Here is an 18630-nt window from a genome sequence, read left to right as displayed (position 1 = left end):
AATGTCCAGAACTCGAACAGCAAACTTAAGCCATGTATAGATAGTATCCTTGGAATTCTGTCGAAATACCCAAAACTCAACATAATTGAAGTGACATTTTCAACATTCTTAGGATTCAGTGGAAACACCCAGGACTCGGATAACCAAAGTGACACCTTTCGGATGTTATGATTAAATTATGAACAAGCAACCACATTTAAATAAGCCCAAGGATTCTACTGGGCGAGTGGAAGGAACGGCTTGCACCAGCTTCCACGGCTGTCTTGTTTTTCTCGCCTCAGACCCAAAAAAACAAAATGATAAACTAAACAATTTTAATATACCAGGTAAGACCCACTGACCTGGCTGCCACAAATGATAGCTCAACGAGGTGGCTTATCGCATGGAAATTTACAGTGGCCGAAATACTCTTAAACACGTGATGTTGATTCGAAATGTGGAGGGAAAAACCGGAGGACCCAGAGAAAAATCCACACGATCACGGAGAGAACCACACCCAAACTCCAATCTATACAGCAGGCGTCAGGGCCGGAATCTAACCCACGACCTCTTGCATACCAGGCGAGGTAGTTAACATCTCGCCACCGTGGCGCCCCTGACTTGCCCAGGATTCATGAAACGTCAAAGGCTCGAGCAACCAAAAACGCAACTGAATAGCATCATCAAGGAATTCGGGGCGGGGGGGGGGGAGAAACGGCTTCCGCCGGCCCCCACAGGATGCCTTGCTTCTCCTCTCCTGGCCGCTGAAGCGCCAGCACGCGGAGCCACGTGAGGTGCGCGGGGGCCTGCCGAGTGCCTGTAGCTGGAGGGGCGCCCTCCACAGTGCCGGCGGCCGCGGCTGTTGAGCTCGCGCCAGGGCGGGCGCGACCGCCCGCAGCTGAGGATTCGTTGCGCTGAGTGGCAACTCGATAAGCGGCGGCTGCTCCCTCTTATCAGTGCCGCCCCACGGCCCCTGACAAGCCCGGGCTTGCACTTCGCGCGCGAGAGAGGGGGGTTTGAGCCCCTTCCTCCCTACTCCCGCCGTTGACCGGGCGCCACTTGCGGGAAACAAGCGTTGGGGTTCGAGGGGGCAGTGTTAAGGTTGATGCGTGTGATTCGTGCGTCGAATCGCCACGCGTTACAATTTATTGTAATTCGTGTAAAGGATATCGCTTATGTGTAGAAGTCACCATTTTAGGCTACTGCAACGAACAGGCCGGAGTACACAAGATGAGAATATATGACACTCTGTTTGGCATTTGACTTGTTTATGGTATGTAAAGCTGGTGAACTGCCATCAGTTAACAAATTAACAACTTAATAAACAGATAATGGGTTGCTTCATTGATAAAAATAATAATGCTTTAGTTCATCGACTTCTGGGCCGTCTGGACCAATGCTTTCCGTAGCATTTCCTTATTAAGCAGCAAAAAAACCCTGCACCGGTTTCAACTTTTAGGTCTCATGGGATCGGTGTTTTTTTGTTTGTTATCGTACTCAAGAATTTTCACTTCGAGCTTTTATCTGGCCCTCCCAGACCCCCTCAATCCCCTTGGGAATGGTCCCATTGCCCTTGTTCGCAATATACGTGCCGGCCTCAGAGGCAGATTGGAGGAGGCACCTGTTGCCAGTAGCCCGAGGCCCTCCGGGTCAGTGCGTAAAGAAGCGTGGATTCAGAGAACCACACGCAGGTTGGATGCAAACAGTATTGACCGTTAAGGATTCGTAGGCGGGTCTGCGGTAGGACACGTCCACAGAGAAGGGATTACGACCAGTGGGTCAGACTCTGAATCGGAATCGGAATCTTTTATTTCTCCTGGAGAAATCCGATGGGCTACGAAACTCTTTTTCACGGACGTCCAGTAGGGACAGGTCAGAAAGTTACAAGAACAAACAGTACAACAACAACAAACAGTACAACAACGAGAACGATCGGAGTGCAAAGTGTAGGAAAGGAAAAAGCAAATCGCTTACTTAAAATAATGGCAGAGTGGTGGCCAAAGAGAGGGTGGAGCGATGAGCTCGGCCTGAGTCCTGGACCGTTCGCGGTGGCGACACCTCGGTTGAGGCCTTCATTCAGCAGGGGATAGACCATGGCCCCGTGGCGATGACGACGATGACGACGATGAAGATCGGTGACCGCCGTCGCTGACTGCCCGTTGCCCTTGCTTGGGCGATGCTGCTGTTGAGCGTAAATGACGATTTTGTCAAAGTAGGGAAATGAGACAGCGGGAGGCACACGGGGCCCCACCCTGTCGGCACACAATGAGGGCGGCCTCAGCAGCGGAGGCACCTGGCACTGGGGCGCCGATAGCCGCCACCCTCGTGCTTTAAAGGGCCCCTGAGAACAAAAGGGCCCACGCCCAGAGGTGTTCACTGCGGTGAATGAGCACATTCCTACGTACATCCCGATGGCTAGAATTGCTTAATATTCTAGGCCGTCTTATCAGTCCATGCGTCCATCAGTCGGTCGGTCTCACGGTCTCAAGATCCTCCACGGACTCGCCCCTGCCTGCCTCTCATCCCGCTCTGTGCTCCCCTCCACACTCTGTCCGCTCCAGCAGCCAAGGTTTTCTCTGTCGGAGTTCCCAGTCAACCTTCATTCAGTGGGGGGTCACTTATGCTCTTATGCTGCCCCCAGGGTCTGGGACATCTTTTCCCCCCGGCCATCCATTCTGCTCCTCCACCGCCCTCCTCTCCCCTGCCCATAAGGATCGTGAATTTAAGAACCGTTCGGTGCCGCAACCTACCCGACTCAATCCGAGACGCATTGTAGAATTCGGCACCAAGCATTTGACGGAAACATCCCCTACTTTATGGGGACAATTTAAGACTAAACTATTGAGTGTCCCTAAGGGCGGCGGAAGTGAACACGACGACCCAGCGTGCCGGGCTGCTTTGTGTCCCATCCCTCGGGCTCATTAAACCGGGCCTGGCCAGACTAGTCCCGAACTCCGTGGAATGCCTCCGTAGCCCTGTTGTGCCCCGTTGTACAATGGGGTCTCCAGCCAAAGGAGCCGTTACTGCCGCAGGTTCCTTTATTTCCTGGGCTGCACGAGAGTGGGGGGCTCCCCCCGGCTGGGTGGCCGGTGTACGGAGCCAATTGGATTGTTAATGAGCGGGGAGTTGGCGACCCTCGGGCTTGGGTGGAGATCCTCTTCATCGGAGCCTAAATGATGGGGATCAGGGAAGTAATGAGCCGAGTGCCCCCCCCACCCACCACCGCCCCCCCACCCCACCACCGCCCCCCCCACCCCCGCCCCCCCACCCCACCACCCCCCCCCACCACCGCCCCCTCCACCCCACCACCGCCCCCCCACCCCACCACCCCACCCACCACCGCCCCCCCACCCCACCACCGCCCCCACCCCACCACCGCCCCCCCCACCCCCGCCCCCCCACTCCACTACCCCCCCCCACCACCGCCCCCTCCACCCCACCACCGCCCCCCAACCTCCGCCCCCCCACCCCACTAACCGCCCCCTTCACCCCACCACCACCCCCCCACCCCACCCCCGCCCCCACCCCCCCCCCCCGTTTGTCCTAATGACAGGATGCGTGGACCAAAACAAAACACGATTTTAATGTAAAAGCTGGCATGCAGTTACAGGGTCTCGGCCGAAGCCTCGCTAATAGCGGGCGTGCGGCGAGTAGCCGAGTAAAAACCGATCCTCGACGCGAACGCTGCAGTACGTGCAGTCGTATCGGGGCTGTGAGAATCGAGTACATCTCCGTGCAAAATCGATGCGACCGTTTTCATTCAGACCAATGTTCGGGATGAATGAGACGACGCAACTGGGGGCAATGAGATGGTTCAGATGAGACGGCGCTTACAAGACGGAATCGATGATGAGGTTTCTGGACTATAGACGAGACGTACCGGTGTCTGATGGAGTCTTCAAGATCTATCACTCCTGCCGTCGAGTTCCAGTGGCTATTCCCCACGTCTCTGTGTGTGCGGCACAGGCGCCGTGGCGATGTCACTTCGTGGCGAATGGCGCCGGGTATTGGTATGGGTCGCTGTCGATATGACGGAGAGGCCAGGACTTCGGGTCTCGCTTTACGTACCTTCGGTCTTCATGCTTGCGGTCGGCAAGGACCTTCACGAGGGTGTGTGCAGGCCTCTGTAAGGCTACTTGTGCAAGGAGCTAAATCCGATACCTGTGCGCCTTTATCGTGTGTTAAGATTGTCTTTAAACTCACGGAGCTTCAGTTTAACAGGGACAATAATCAAGCCAGGCGGCGTCACCTTCAAAATAGCTTGAATGCTGAGTGACACCCAATGTGCGTGTGTATTCAACAAGCATTTCCCATGTAGCCTCTATGGACCGTGGGGGCAAGCGCCGGTAACGAGCGCCTCCTAAGGCCGGCGTGGTGCGGCAACATCGGCTACACCACCACCACCCCCTTGGCTAACGGTGCTTCTCCCCCAGTGTTGCTTAAACTCTGTGCGAGGGGGGGGGGTCGTTGTCTTGGTTGTTAAGTGTGCACGTGTCGACTTGTGAGTGTGTAATTGCAACGGGAAGCGGTTGCGCAATGGTTAGCACGCTGCGCTACGAACCCAGCGACCCGAGTTCGATTCCCGCTCACGGCCAACACCGGTGACGATTATCTGAACCGGTCCTAGGCCTCCCCTAGGTTGACTCAGCCTCAAATGAGTACCTGGTGCGATGTGTAAACATCGCCACTGGGGAGATGAAGGCGGCCGGGCGTGTTGCTGGCCACCCACCCTCTCGTGTGCCGTGCCGGCTTCCAAAGTCGCTCGCTAACAGCACTTGCCCCAACGGTCTGTTAAGGTTATACGGGGGGGACCTTTGTCTTTTGTTTGTGTGTAAATGCAGGCAAGCCTGCACAACAACCTGCCTTCGGAGATCGTCAGCAAGATCAACCTCATTGACCTGGCGGGAAGGTGAGTAAACGGCGTCAAATTCCGATTCCCCTTGCTAGATATGCGACTCATACTCGCGATTGCCGCCTTTCTTACAGGAACATTTTATTTTTATTCTTTTGTTCCAGTCCTTTTAGGCCGTTGGGCCACAATCGTTTTTGTTTCTCTCCGCTTGTTTACCCAGGACAACCTCACTTCTCGGGAGGGTCCTGCCAAGTTTTCACAGTGGGGGAGAGATGGTTGCTGGGTAAACTCCAGTGGAGTAAATTTGCGGCGTCGTTTTCGAATTTGGAGAATGTGGACCCCGACGCCGGCGGCGCGTTGCCCGACTCCCGCGACTTACGTCCGGGGATTGCCAGAAAGGGTAAAACCTATTCCTATATTTGATACTGGCGAGGGAGTTCCCATGATACGTCAGGGGATCTCTAACGCCAGTGGTTATTATTAATATTACGGTATTAATCGGGGTGGCCCCTGGATTCGAACCGTGAACCTCTGCAGCCAGCGGCGTACGTGCTTCCGCCGGGGAGCTTCACGTTCCCTTCACTGCCGTCCCCTGGCAGTGGTCGTCCCACGTCCGATTGTCCGTCCCACGTCCGATTTGTCCGTCGCTGCGTCTATCAACGAGACGGCTGTAACGATACGAACCCGGAGACCCAAGTTAAATTCCCGCTCGCGGGCAAGTCTCAGTGACGATTATCTGAACCGGTTCTGGGCCTCCCCGAAGTCGAATCGGCCTCAAATGAGTACCTGGTGCGGTGTGTAAACATCGTCACCGGGGAGATGAAGGCGACTGGACCTGGTGCTGGCCACCCACCCCCTCGTGTGCCTTGCCGGCCTTCATAGGTGCTCGCTTTCCAGCACTTGCCCCTACAGTCTGTGAAGGCAACGCGGACGCTACATATAAAGCATCCACTTTGTCTGCTACTTTGACCGTCGCTGCGTCTGTCCACTGAGACGGCTGCAACATTACGTCGCTTCCATGGAAAATGTTCCGCATTGCGACGACCATGAAGAAGCTGGAAGTCCCGTAGCTCGTGATTCCGGCCGGACATTGCGCCGGCAGAACTCCTCCATCAGCAAAATGCAGTGCCCAGAAGACGACGGCAAGCGTAAGCCTGAGGTCGATTGATCCTCACACCGGGGCACAACGCTGGCCTTGGTTCAACGTTGCCACAAGCACGATAGGAAAAAAATGCCACATCCAGACTTATATTCTCAGGTTTTTTCGGTAAAGTCACGTAGGTAAAAACATTAAAATTAATGAAAGTAAAATAAAACAAAACAAAAATAAAATTCACGACGTTTCGGAGGCAACACAAGTCTCCGTCATCAGGTGGGACCGTCACAGCCGAATTAGCTGCATCAAGTGAAGCAATGATTCAAGATGTAATCCCTTATAAGCAAGTTGAAGGGAGGTGGAGAGGGGGGGGAGCTTATCAGGCTGTGGTAGCCAATGAATGGAAACGTATCGGGAGGGAGGAGGAGCGGTGATCAAAGACTGCACGCAGTGCTCAACACAATGAATGGAGACGTGTCGGGACGGAGGGCGAGCGGCGATCAAAGACTGCACGCAGTGCTCAACACAATGAATGGAGACGCGCCGGGACGGAGGGCGAGCGGTGATCAAAGACATCACGTAGTGCTCAACACAATGAATGGAAACGTGGCGAGCGGTGATCAAAGAACAATGAAGAGATTACTGTTAAACACTGTGGATGTTAACACTCGGTGAAGTAAATTAAAATAGTGCCTGTCAGATAAGATGGTCCAAAAAGTGTAATTAAGTCTTTTTTGCGTGGTTAATAACATCTTTCCAGTGATTACTGAGTTTGTACCCATCATCACGGTTGAAATTATGTCTGTGTTTGTATATTTGTATGGCTTCGTGTACAAACCTTTGATGGTAGCCCGGAGGTTTGCAGAGAACCTTGGTCTCGGAAAAGACAATTTCATGAGAGCCCGCCGAGTTGTAGCAATGATCGGCAACGGCCGAAGAATCAGTTCTGCCGTGTTTCAGATCTGACTTGTGCTCGCGGACACGATCAGCAACATGACGTTTTGTTTCTCCAATGTAGCAATCACCACAAATGCAACTCAATTTGTAGACTCCAGGATACTGTAAGTCAGGAACGACATTCTTCACAGATGGAATCAGATCACGGATTTTATGCACTGTACTGAATCGGACTTGGATCTTATGTTTGTTTAGAATTTTGGAGATCTTTTTGGTCACGCCTGCTATGTATGGTAACGTGATAGTTTTGGTCGGAGTTTCATGTGGTTGTTTCTGTGTGGTGGGAGAGACAGCTTGGCGGATAGTGCGGTCAGAGTATCCGTTCATCCTGAGGGCCCGATGTACATGTCTTAATTCATCAGTCAGGTGGTGTTGGTCAGAAATGCCATGAGCTCTGTGGTATAGCGTTTTGATGAGAGAATTCTTTTGAGATGGGTGGTGGTGGGAATCCGGTTTCAAGTAGGAATTTGTGTGGGTGGCTTTCCTGTAGACAGAATGTCCCAAGGATCCGTCAAGCCTCCTCTTAAACAGAATATCCAAGAATGGTAGTTTACCGTCTTTCTCCACTTCCATGGTGAATCTGATAGATGGGTGTCTAGAATTGATGTGGTCCAAGAAGTGGTTCAATTCTGGGAGGCCATGTGGCCAGATGACGAAAGTGTCATCCACATATCTCTTCCACAGGGAAGGACGCAGGGTGGATGTCTGGATGGCGTCTGATTCAAACTTTTCCATGAACATGTTGGCTATAACTGGTGACAAGGGGGAGCCCATAGGGGTACCCTCATTCTGTTTGTAGAAGGTGCCATTCCAGGTAAAATAGGTGTTGGTGAGGCAATGCCTAACCAGCACAGGTACATCAGAATTCAATCCATGTTGGACTAAGTCCTCAATTATTGTTAGGGTGTCCGGTACTGGGACTTTGGTAAACAAAGATACTACATCAAAGCTGACGAGGATGTCATCAGGAGATAGTACCATGTCCTTAACCATAGAGACTAATTGGGTTGAGTTGAGTACTGCCGAAGAGGTCTTGCCTGTGAAGGGGAGCAGAGTATCTGATAGAAAACGGGCTAGTTTGTACGTCGGAGAGTTTATCGTCGACACGATGGGTCGTAGCGGGGTGCCTTCTTTATGGATTTTTGGAAGACCATAGAGTCTGGGAGGTCTTGCCGCCGATGGTTTTAGAGAGGGACGTTTGCTTGGTTCGATTAGGGAAGTCGAACTCGTGATGATACTGTTGGTTTTTGTCGTTAGGCTTTTAGTGGGATCATTTTTAATTTTGGAGTAACTCCCATCATTAAGCAGGTCCAGGATTTTGTTGTTGTATGAATCTTTATCCATGATGACCGTGGCATTGCCCTTGTCTGCCGAGAGGATGACTATATCATCTCTCTTTTTTAAATTCGCGAGTTCAGAGCGTTCGTTTTTGCTGATGTTACTAGTGGGTTTCTTAGCATTCTTAAGAATAGTAGCTATTTCAGCTCTTGCTACATCCGCATGGATGTGTCCTATGCCTCTGAGGGCTACATCAATCTGAGAAATCATATCCTCTACTGGTATATATTTAGGGGTGACGGCGAAATTTAGTCCTTTGGCCAGTACCGTTTTTAGATTGTCAGAAATTGGAATGTTACTCTGATTAATCACGGTTTTGTTAACATCCAGCTTTGCGATGTGTGGCTCTGGTTTCTTTTTAGATAGGAGGTTGAATTTAGAAATCAGGTTAGCTTTGCATTTGGCTGACATTGAGTCAGCAGAAGCAGAAGTCATGTTATCAACGTGGTTCCAATCAGAAGGTGACATTTTTTGTGTTAACATTAGATGTGTTTGTAAGAGAGTCTTGTCTAAATTATCGAGTTCAGATCGGAGTAACCTTATTCTCTCCGAGATTAGTGATAGGCTAGCTTTAAATAAGATCTGTTTGGAGTTCGGTGAGGACACAGCAGCGGATGTCAGTGTGAAAGCGATGGGTATTACCTTGTTATCGCGGCATCTCTTGAGGAAGGCCAGCGTCTCGAGAAGCTGTGACTTCTTGTCTCGTTGTCTGTTAAAAACTCTAACAGATAGGTGGAATTCCTCCCCGTAGAGGGCATTAATTCTAGATTTGAAGCTTTCGTGACTGCAATGATTCATATTCTCAGGTTTTTTCGGTAAAGTCACGTAGGTAAAAACATTAAAATTAATGAAAGTAAAATAAAACAAAACAAAAATAAAATTCACGACGTTTCGGAGGCAACACAAGTCTCCGTCATCAGGTGGGACCGTCACAGCCGAATTAGCTGCATCAAGTGAAGCAATGATTCAAGATGTAATCCCTTATAAGCAAGTTGAAGGGAGGTGGAGAGGGGGGGGAGCTTATCAGGCTGTGGTAGCCAATGAATGGAAACGTATCGGGAGGGAGGAGGAGCGGTGATCAAAGACTGCACGCAGTGCTCAACACAATGAATGGAGACGTGTCGGGACGGAGGGCGAGCGGCGATCAAAGACTGCACGCAGTGCTCAACACAATGAATGGAGACGCGCCGGGACGGAGGGCGAGCGGTGATCAAAGACATCACGTAGTGCTCAACACAATGAATGGAAACGTGGCGAGCGGTGATCAAAGAACAATGAAGAGATTACTGTTAAACACTGTGGATGTTAACACTCGGTGAAGTAAATTAAAATAGTGCCTGTCAGATAAGATGGTCCAAAAAGTGTAATTAAGTCTTTTTTGCGTGGTTAATAACATCTTTCCAGTGATTACTGAGTTTGTACCCATCATCACGGTTGAAATTATGTCTGTGTTTGTATATTTGTATGGCTTCGTGTACAAACCTTTGATGGTAGCCCGGAGGTTTGCAGAGAACCTTGGTCTCGGAAAAGACAATTTCATGAGAGCCCGCCGAGTTGTAGCAATGATCGGCAACGGCCGAAGAATCAGTTCTGCCGTGTTTCAGATCTGACTTGTGCTCGCGGACACGATCAGCAACATGACGTTTTGTTTTTCCAATGTAGCAATCACCACAAATGCAACTCAATTTGTAGACTCCAGGATACTGTAAGTCAGGAACGACATCCTTCACAGATGGAATCAGATCACGGATTTTATGCACTGTACTGAATCGGACTTGGATCTTATGTTTGTTTAGAATTTTGGAGATCTTTTTGGTCACGCCTGCTATGTATGGTAACGTGATAGTTTTGGTCGGAGTTTCATGTGGTTGTTTCTGTGTGGTGGGAGAGACAGCTTGGCGGATAGTGCGGTCAGAGTATCCGTTCATCCTGAGGGCCCGATGTACATGTCTTAATTCATCAGTCAGGTGGTGTTGGTCAGAAATGCCATGAGCTCTGTGGTATAGAAAGATGTTATTAACCACGCAAAAAAGACTTAATTACACTTTTTGGACCATCTTATCTGACAGGCACTATTTTAATTTACTTCACCGAGTGTTAACATCCACAGTGTTTAACAGTAATCTCTTCATTGTTCTTTGATCACCGCTCGCCACGTTTCCATTCATTGTGTTGAGCACTACGTGATGTCTTTGATCACCGCTCGCCCTCCGTCCCGGCGCGTCTCCATTCATTGTGTTGAGCACTGCGTGCAGTCTTTGATCGCCGCTCGCCCTCCGTCCCGACACGTCTCCATTCATTGTGTTGAGCACTGCGTGCAGTCTTTGATCACCGCTCCTCCTCCCTCCCGATACGTTTCCATTCATTGGCTACCACAGCCTGATAAGCTCCCCCCCCTCTCCACCTCCCTTCAACTTGCTTATAAGGGATTACATCTTGAATCATTGCTTCACTTGATGCAGCTAATTCGGCTGTGACGGTCCCACCTGATGACGGAGACTTGTGTTGCCTCCGAAACGTCGTGAATTTTATTTTTGTTTTGTTTTATTTTACTTTCATTAATTTTAATGTTTTTACCTACGTGACTTTACCGAAAAAACCTGAGAATATGAATCATTGCAGTCACGAAAGCTTCAAATCTAGAATTAATGCCCTCTACGGGGAGGAATTCCACCTATCTGTTAGAGTTTTTAACAGACAACGAGACAAGAAGTCACAGCTTCTCGAGACGCTGGCCTTCCTCAAGAGATGCCGCGATAACAAGGTAATACCCATCGCTTTCACACTGACATCCGCTGCTGTGTCCTCACCGAACTCCAAACAGATCTTATTTAAAGCTAGCCTATCACTAATCTCGGAGAGAATAAGGTTACTCCGATCTGAACTCGATAATTTAGACAAGACTCTCTTACAAACACATCTAATGTTAACACAAAAAATGTCACCTTCTGATTGGAACCACGTTGATAACATGACTTCTGCTTCTGCTGACTCAATGTCAGCCAAATGCAAAGCTAACCTGATTTCTAAATTCAACCTCCTATCTAAAAAGAAACCAGAGCCACACATCGCAAAGCTGGATGTTAACAAAACCGTGATTAATCAGAGTAACATTCCAATTTCTGACAATCTAAAAACGGTACTGGCCAAAGGACTAAATTTCGCCGTCACCCCTAAATATATACCAGTAGAGGATATGATTTCTCAGATTGATGTAGCCCTCAGAGGCATAGGACACATCCATGCGGATGTAGCAAGAGCTGAAATAGCTACTACTCTTAAGAATGCTAAGAAACCCACTAGTAACATCAGCAAAAACGAACGCTCTGAACTCGCGAATTTAAAAAAGAGAGATGATATAGTCATCCTCTCGGCAGACAAGGGCAATGCCACGGTCATCATGGATAAAGATTCATACAACAACAAAATCCTGGACCTGCTTAATGATGGGAGTTACTCCAAAATTAAAAATGATCCCACTAAAAGCCTAACGACAAAAACCAACAGTATCATCACGAGTTCGACTTCCCTAATCGAACCAAGCAAACGTCCCTCTCTAAAACCATCGGCGGCAAGACCTCCCAGACTCTATGGTCTTCCAAAAATCCATAAAGAAGGCACCCCGCTACGACCCATCGTGTCGACGATAAACTCTCCGACGTACAAACTAGCCCGTTTTCTATCAGATACTCTGCTCCCCTTCACAGGCAAGACCTCTTCGGCAGTACTCAACTCAACCCAATTAGTCTCTATGGTTAAGGACATGGTACTATCTCCTGATGACATCCTCGTCAGCTTTGATGTAGTATCTTTGTTTACCAAAGTCCCAGTACCGGACACCCTAACAATAATTGAGGACTTAGTCCAACATGGATTGAATTCTGATGTACCTGTGCTGGTTAGGCATTGCCTCACCAACACCTATTTTACCTGGAATGGCACCTTCTACAAACAGAATGAGGGTACCCCTATGGGCTCCCCCTTGTCACCAGTTATAGCCAACATGTTCATGGAAAAGTTTGAATCAGACGCCATCCAGACATCCACCCTGCGTCCTTCCCTGTGGAAGAGATATGTGGATGACACTTTCGTCATCTGGCCACATGGCCTCCCAGAATTGAACCACTTCTTGGACCACATCAATTCTAGACACCCATCTATCAGATTCACCATGGAAGTGGAGAAAGACGGTAAACTACCATTCTTGGATATTCTGTTTAAGAGGAGGCTTGACGGATCCTTGGGACATTCTGTCTACAGGAAAGCCACCCACACAAATTCCTACTTGAAACCGGATTCCCACCACCACCCATCTCAAAAGAATTCTCTCATCAAAACGCTATACCACAGAGCTCATGGCATTTCTGACCAACACCACCTGACTGATGAATTAAGACATGTACATCGGGCCCTCAGGATGAACGGATACTCTGACCGCACTATCCGCCAAGCTGTCTCTCCCACCACACAGAAACAACCACATGAAACTCCGACCAAAACTATCACGTTACCATACATAGCAGGCGTGACCAAAAAGATCTCCAAAATTCTAAACAAACATAAGATCCAAGTCCGATTCAGTACAGTGCATAAAATCCGTGATCTGATTCCATCTGTGAAGGATGTCGTTCCTGACTTACAGTATCCTGGAGTCTACAAATTGAGTTGCATTTGTGGTGATTGCTACATTGGAGAAACAAAACGTCATGTTGCTGATCGTGTCCGCGAGCACAAGTCAGATCTGAAACACGGCAGAACTGATTCTTCGGCCGTTGCCGATCATTGCTACAACTCGGCGGGCTCTCATGAAATTGTCTTTTCCGAGACCAAGGTTCTCTGCAAACCTCCGGGCTACCATCAAAGGTTTGTACACGAAGCCATACAAATATACAAACACAGACATAATTTCAACCGTGATGATGGGTACAAACTCAGTAATCACTGGAAAGATGTTATTAACCACGCAAAAAAGACTTAATTACACTTTTTGGACCATCTTATCTGACAGGCACTATTTTAATTTACTTCACCGAGTGTTAACATCCACAGTGTTTAACAGTAATCTCTTCATTGTTCTTTGATCACCGCTCGCCACGTTTCCATTCATTGTGTTGAGCACTACGTGATGTCTTTGATCACCGCTCGCCCTCCGTCCCGGCGCGTCTCCATTCATTGTGTTGAGCACTGCGTGCAGTCTTTGATCGCCGCTCGCCCTCCGTCCCGACACGTCTCCATTCATTGTGTTGAGCACTGCGTGCAGTCTTTGATCACCGCTCCTCCTCCCTCCCGATACGTTTCCATTCATTGGCTACCACAGCCTGATAAGCTCCCCCCCCTCTCCACCTCCCTTCAACTTGCTTATAAGGGATTACATCTTGAATCATTGCTTCACTTGATGCAGCTAATTCGGCTGTGACGGTCCCACCTGATGACGGAGACTTGTGTTGCCTCCGAAACGTCGAGAATTTTATTTTTGTTTTGTTTTATTTTACTTTCATTAATTTTAATGTTTTTACCTACGTGACTTTACCGAAAAAACCTGAGAATATGAATCATTGCAGTCACGAAAGCTTCAAATCTAGAATTAATGCCCTCTACGGGGAGGAATTCCACCTATCTGTTAGAGTTTTTAACAGACAACGAGACAAGAAGTCACAGCTTCTCGAGACGCTGGCCTTCCTCAAGAGATGCCGCGATAACAAGGTAATACCCATCGCTTTCACACTGACATCCGCTGCTGTGTCCTCACCGAACTCCAAACAGATCTTATTTAAAGCTAGCCTATCACTAATCTCGGAGAGAATAAGGTTACTCCGATCTGAACTCGATAATTTAGACAAGACTCTCTTACAAACACATCTAATGTTAACACAAAAAATGTCACCTTCTGATTGGAACCACGTTGATAACATGACTTCTGCTTCTGCTGACTCAATGTCAGCCAAATGCAAAGCTAACCTGATTTCTAAATTCAACCTCCTATCTAAAAAGAAACCAGAGCCACACATCGCAAAGCTGGATGTTAACAAAACCGTGATTAATCAGAGTAACATTCCAATTTCTGACAATCTAAAAACGGTACTGGCCAAAGGACTAAATTTCGCCGTCACCCCTAAATATATACCAGTAGAGGATATGATTTCTCAGATTGATGTAGCCCTCAGAGGCATAGGACACATCCATGCGGATGTAGCAAGAGCTGAAATAGCTACTACTCTTAAGAATGCTAAGAAACCCACTAGTAACATCAGCAAAAACGAACGCTCTGAACTCGCGAATTTAAAAAAGAGAGATGATATAGTCATCCTCTCGGCAGACAAGGGCAATGCCACGGTCATCATGGATAAAGATTCATACAACAACAAAATCCTGGACCTGCTTAATGATGGGAGTTACTCCAAAATTAAAAATGATCCCACTAAAAGCCTAACGACAAAAACCAACAGTATCATCACGAGTTCGACTTCCCTAATCGAACCAAGCAAACGTCCCTCTCTAAAACCATCGGCGGCAAGACCTCCCAGACTCTATGGTCTTCCAAAAATCCATAAAGAAGGCACCCCGCTACGACCCATCGTGTCGACGATAAACTCTCCGACGTACAAACTAGCCCGTTTTCTATCAGATACTCTGCTCCCCTTCACAGGCAAGACCTCTTCGGCAGTACTCAACTCAACCCAATTAGTCTCTATGGTTAAGGACATGGTACTATCTCCTGATGACATCCTCGTCAGCTTTGATGTAGTATCTTTGTTTACCAAAGTCCCAGTACCGGACACCCTAACAATAATTGAGGACTTAGTCCAACATGGATTGAATTCTGATGTACCTGTGCTGGTTAGGCATTGCCTCACCAACACCTATTTTACCTGGAATGGCACCTTCTACAAACAGAATGAGGGTACCCCTATGGGCTCCCCCTTGTCACCAGTTATAGCCAACATGTTCATGGAAAAGTTTGAATCAGACGCCATCCAGACATCCACCCTGCGTCCTTCCCTGTGGAAGAGATATGTGGATGACACTTTCGTCATCTGGCCACATGGCCTCCCAGAATTGAACCACTTCTTGGACCACATCAATTCTAGACACCCATCTATCAGATTCACCATGGAAGTGGAGAAAGACGGTAAACTACCATTCTTGGATATTCTGTTTAAGAGGAGGCTTGACGGATCCTTGGGACATTCTGTCTACAGGAAAGCCACCCACACAAATTCCTACTTGAAACCGGATTCCCACCACCACCCATCTCAAAAGAATTCTCTCATCAAAACGCTATACCACAGAGCTCATGGCATTTCTGACCAACACCACCTGACTGATGAATTAAGACATGTACATCGGGCCCTCAGGATGAACGGATACTCTGACCGCACTATCCGCCAAGCTGTCTCTCCCACCACACAGAAACAACCACATGAAACTCCGACCAAAACTATCACGTTACCATACATAGCAGGCGTGACCAAAAAGATCTCCAAAATTCTAAACAAACATAAGATCCAAGTCCGATTCAGTACAGTGCATAAAATCCGTGATCTGATTCCATCTGTGAAGGATGTCGTTCCTGACTTACAGTATCCTGGAGTCTACAAATTGAGTTGCATTTGTGGTGATTGCTACATTGGAGAAACAAAACGTCATGTTGCTGATCGTGTCCGCGAGCACAAGTCAGATCTGAAACACGGCAGAACTGATTCTTCGGCCGTTGCCGATCATTGCTACAACTCGGCGGGCTCTCATGAAATTGTCTTTTCCGAGACCAAGGTTCTCTGCAAACCTCCGGGCTACCATCAAAGGTTTGTACACGAAGCCATACAAATATACAAACACAGACATAATTTCAACCGTGATGATGGGTACAAACTCAGTAATCACTGGAAAGATGTTATTAACCACGCAAAAAAGACTTAATTACACTTTTTGGACCATCTTATCTGACAGGCACTATTTTAATTTACTTCACCGAGTGTTAACATCCACAGTGTTTAACAGTAATCTCTTCATTGTTCTTTGATCACCGCTCGCCACGTTTCCATTCATTGTGTTGAGCACTACGTGATGTCTTTGATCACCGCTCGCCCTCCGTCCCGGCGCGTCTCCATTCATTGTGTTGAGCACTGCGTGCAGTCTTTGATCGCCGCTCGCCCTCCGTCCCGACACGTCTCCATTCATTGTGTTGAGCACTGCGTGCAGTCTTTGATCACCGCTCCTCCTCCCTCCCGATACGTTTCCATTCATTGGCTACCACAGCCTGATAAGCTCCCCCCCCTCTCCACCTCCCTTCAACTTGCTTATAAGGGATTACATCTTGAATCATTGCTTCACTTGATGCAGCTAATTCGGCTGTGACGGTCCCACCTGATGACGGAGACTTGTGTTGCCTCCGAAACGTCGTGAATTTTATTTTTGTTTTGTTTTATTTTACTTTCATTAATTTTAATGTTTTTACCTACGTGACTTTACCGAAAAAACCTGAGAATATGAATCATTGCAGTCACGAAAGCTTCAAATCTAGAATCCAGACTTATGTTTTCAGAACGGAAAAATATTTATCGGCATCGTCATTCGCAGGCATCGTTATCGTCATCTTCAGCAGCAGCAGCAGCAGCTCCACCACCACCAGTGTCGTGAGCAGTAGTAGTAGGAGAATCATAGTCATCATAGTCATCATTATCAGCAGCAGCAGCAGCAGCAGAATCATCAGCAGTGACAGGATTATAGCAAGTAGGTCATAAGCGGCAGCAGCAGAATTCTCTTCATCCTCATCATCTGCAGCAGCAACAGCGTCATCAGTAGATGCAGCAGCAGCATCTCAGCAGCAGAATAATCAGCAGCAAAAGAATCATCAGCAGCATCATCCCTTTCAGAAATGATTCCGAAGAGCGATTCCCAGTTCACGCAGCCGAAGCACCGCAGTCGCTTGTCCCAGGGACAAGACGTTTCGGAGCGGACAAACCACAGCAATTTAGCAAATCGTGGTGAAATACTTTTCAGAGGTGACAAGAACCCCCCACATCCGAACAACAGAAAGGGCTCTGAAGGCAATGGATGGCCGTGCCTTTGCCAGCGTCCCGGTTGTTATGTGGGATGCATGCCGGTGGGGGAGTGCATCGTAAATTACATCGGCCGACTGGCGTAACAATCAATATTGGTTTGCTTCTTGTTTGTCGAAGGCATTTGCTTACAGACTCGGTAGCGTCCCCCCCCCCACCACCACCTCCTCCTCCTCCACACATCGCGCCTTAGCAACCGAAAGCTTCGTCCCCCAATCGCCGGCACCCACAAACTGTGCAAACAGACGCGGTAATTCTGTTAGGTGCCGGGGCAGTAAAACTTGCCTGGAGTTGAAAGTTCTGGGAGGAGGAGAGGGTGGGAGGGATGAGGAGGGAGGAGGAGGGTGGCTTGGGTTGAGCAATTGCTTGTGTTGGAGAGCTGCACCTGCACTCACTGCCAAGGAGGCCTAGGTTTGAGTCCGGGTTTTCAGCCAGCTGTGGCTGGACCCGGTTCTCTCTCGCGTTCGCGAGGTGGCGATTTCTACCACCGCCACGAGGCTTGCACGGGTAGTCAAGCGTCGATTGGTTCGTCGGTCCAAATGGATTGCCACATTCACAGACACATGCGTCTATTACATCTCCCACTTGGGACAATCGTACAAACGAGACGTGAATGTTCCTGTCAGGCTACTGGAATCGGCAATAATGCCTGTAGAGACAAGATCAATGAAGAAACACTGCAAATGAGATGGTCAAAGCGAGACGGTGCTGAATCTTGAACTAAATTGAATCCAGGCCACAGCTGACGTGGAGAGGGATACCTGTGATCTGGTCTTAAGATGCCCCCTTCGGTAAACCCACACTGGCCTGCGTGGTGAAGTATGGTCGAATAACCAAAGTGACTGTCATGCACTACAAACCCGGGCACCGCGGTGGTGAGATGCTAACTCCCTCACCTGGTATACAGGAGGTCGTGGGTTCTATCCCGATCCTGATGCCTGCTGCTGTATATTTGGAGAATGTCTCCCTGTGGTTGCGTAGATCTTTTCCGAGTCCTCCAGTTTTTTTCTCCACATTTGGAATCCACGTGCGTTTAGAGAGTATTTGACTGCTCTACATTTGCACGTGCTAAGCCACTTCGTTGAGCTATCATTGTGGCCAGGTCACTTCTGAAAAAGAGATAAAAGCTGAGTGGGTCTTACCCGGCAAAATTAACATAGCAGTAGTTAGTACCTCAGTTCGATCCCTGCTCACGGCCAACACCAGTGACGATTATCTGAACCATTCCTGGGCCTCCCCTAGGTCGACTCAACCTCAAGCTAGCACCTGCACATTTGTGATGGACAGGACTCATAAGAGGCGTAAGCGAGTGCGATGTGTTAACATCGCCACGAGGGAGACAAAAGTGG

The 18630-nt window shown here is 48.7% G+C and overlaps 1 protein-coding gene across 1 annotated transcript in view; it reads left to right on the top strand.

The window, feature by feature from the left end:
* The window catches only part of LOC144937281 (uncharacterized), a 118085-nt gene that overhangs the window by 51104 nt on the left and 48351 nt on the right, over positions 1–18630 (top strand). Inside the window, exon 10 of the mRNA XM_078864689.1 lies at positions 4821–4888. Within this exon, the coding sequence (XP_078720815.1) occupies positions 4821–4888 (68 nt within the window). The remainder of the gene's footprint in view (positions 1–4820; positions 4889–18630) is intronic.

This window comes from Lampetra fluviatilis, chromosome 18 (genome assembly GCF_964198595.1).
Source record: "Lampetra fluviatilis chromosome 18, kcLamFluv1.1, whole genome shotgun sequence".
In the NCBI taxonomy this organism is placed as follows: Eukaryota; Metazoa; Chordata; class Hyperoartia; order Petromyzontiformes; family Petromyzontidae; genus Lampetra; species Lampetra fluviatilis.
Note: the sequence above shows the minus strand (reverse complement) of the source record. Positions and strands in the feature narration are given on the sequence as shown.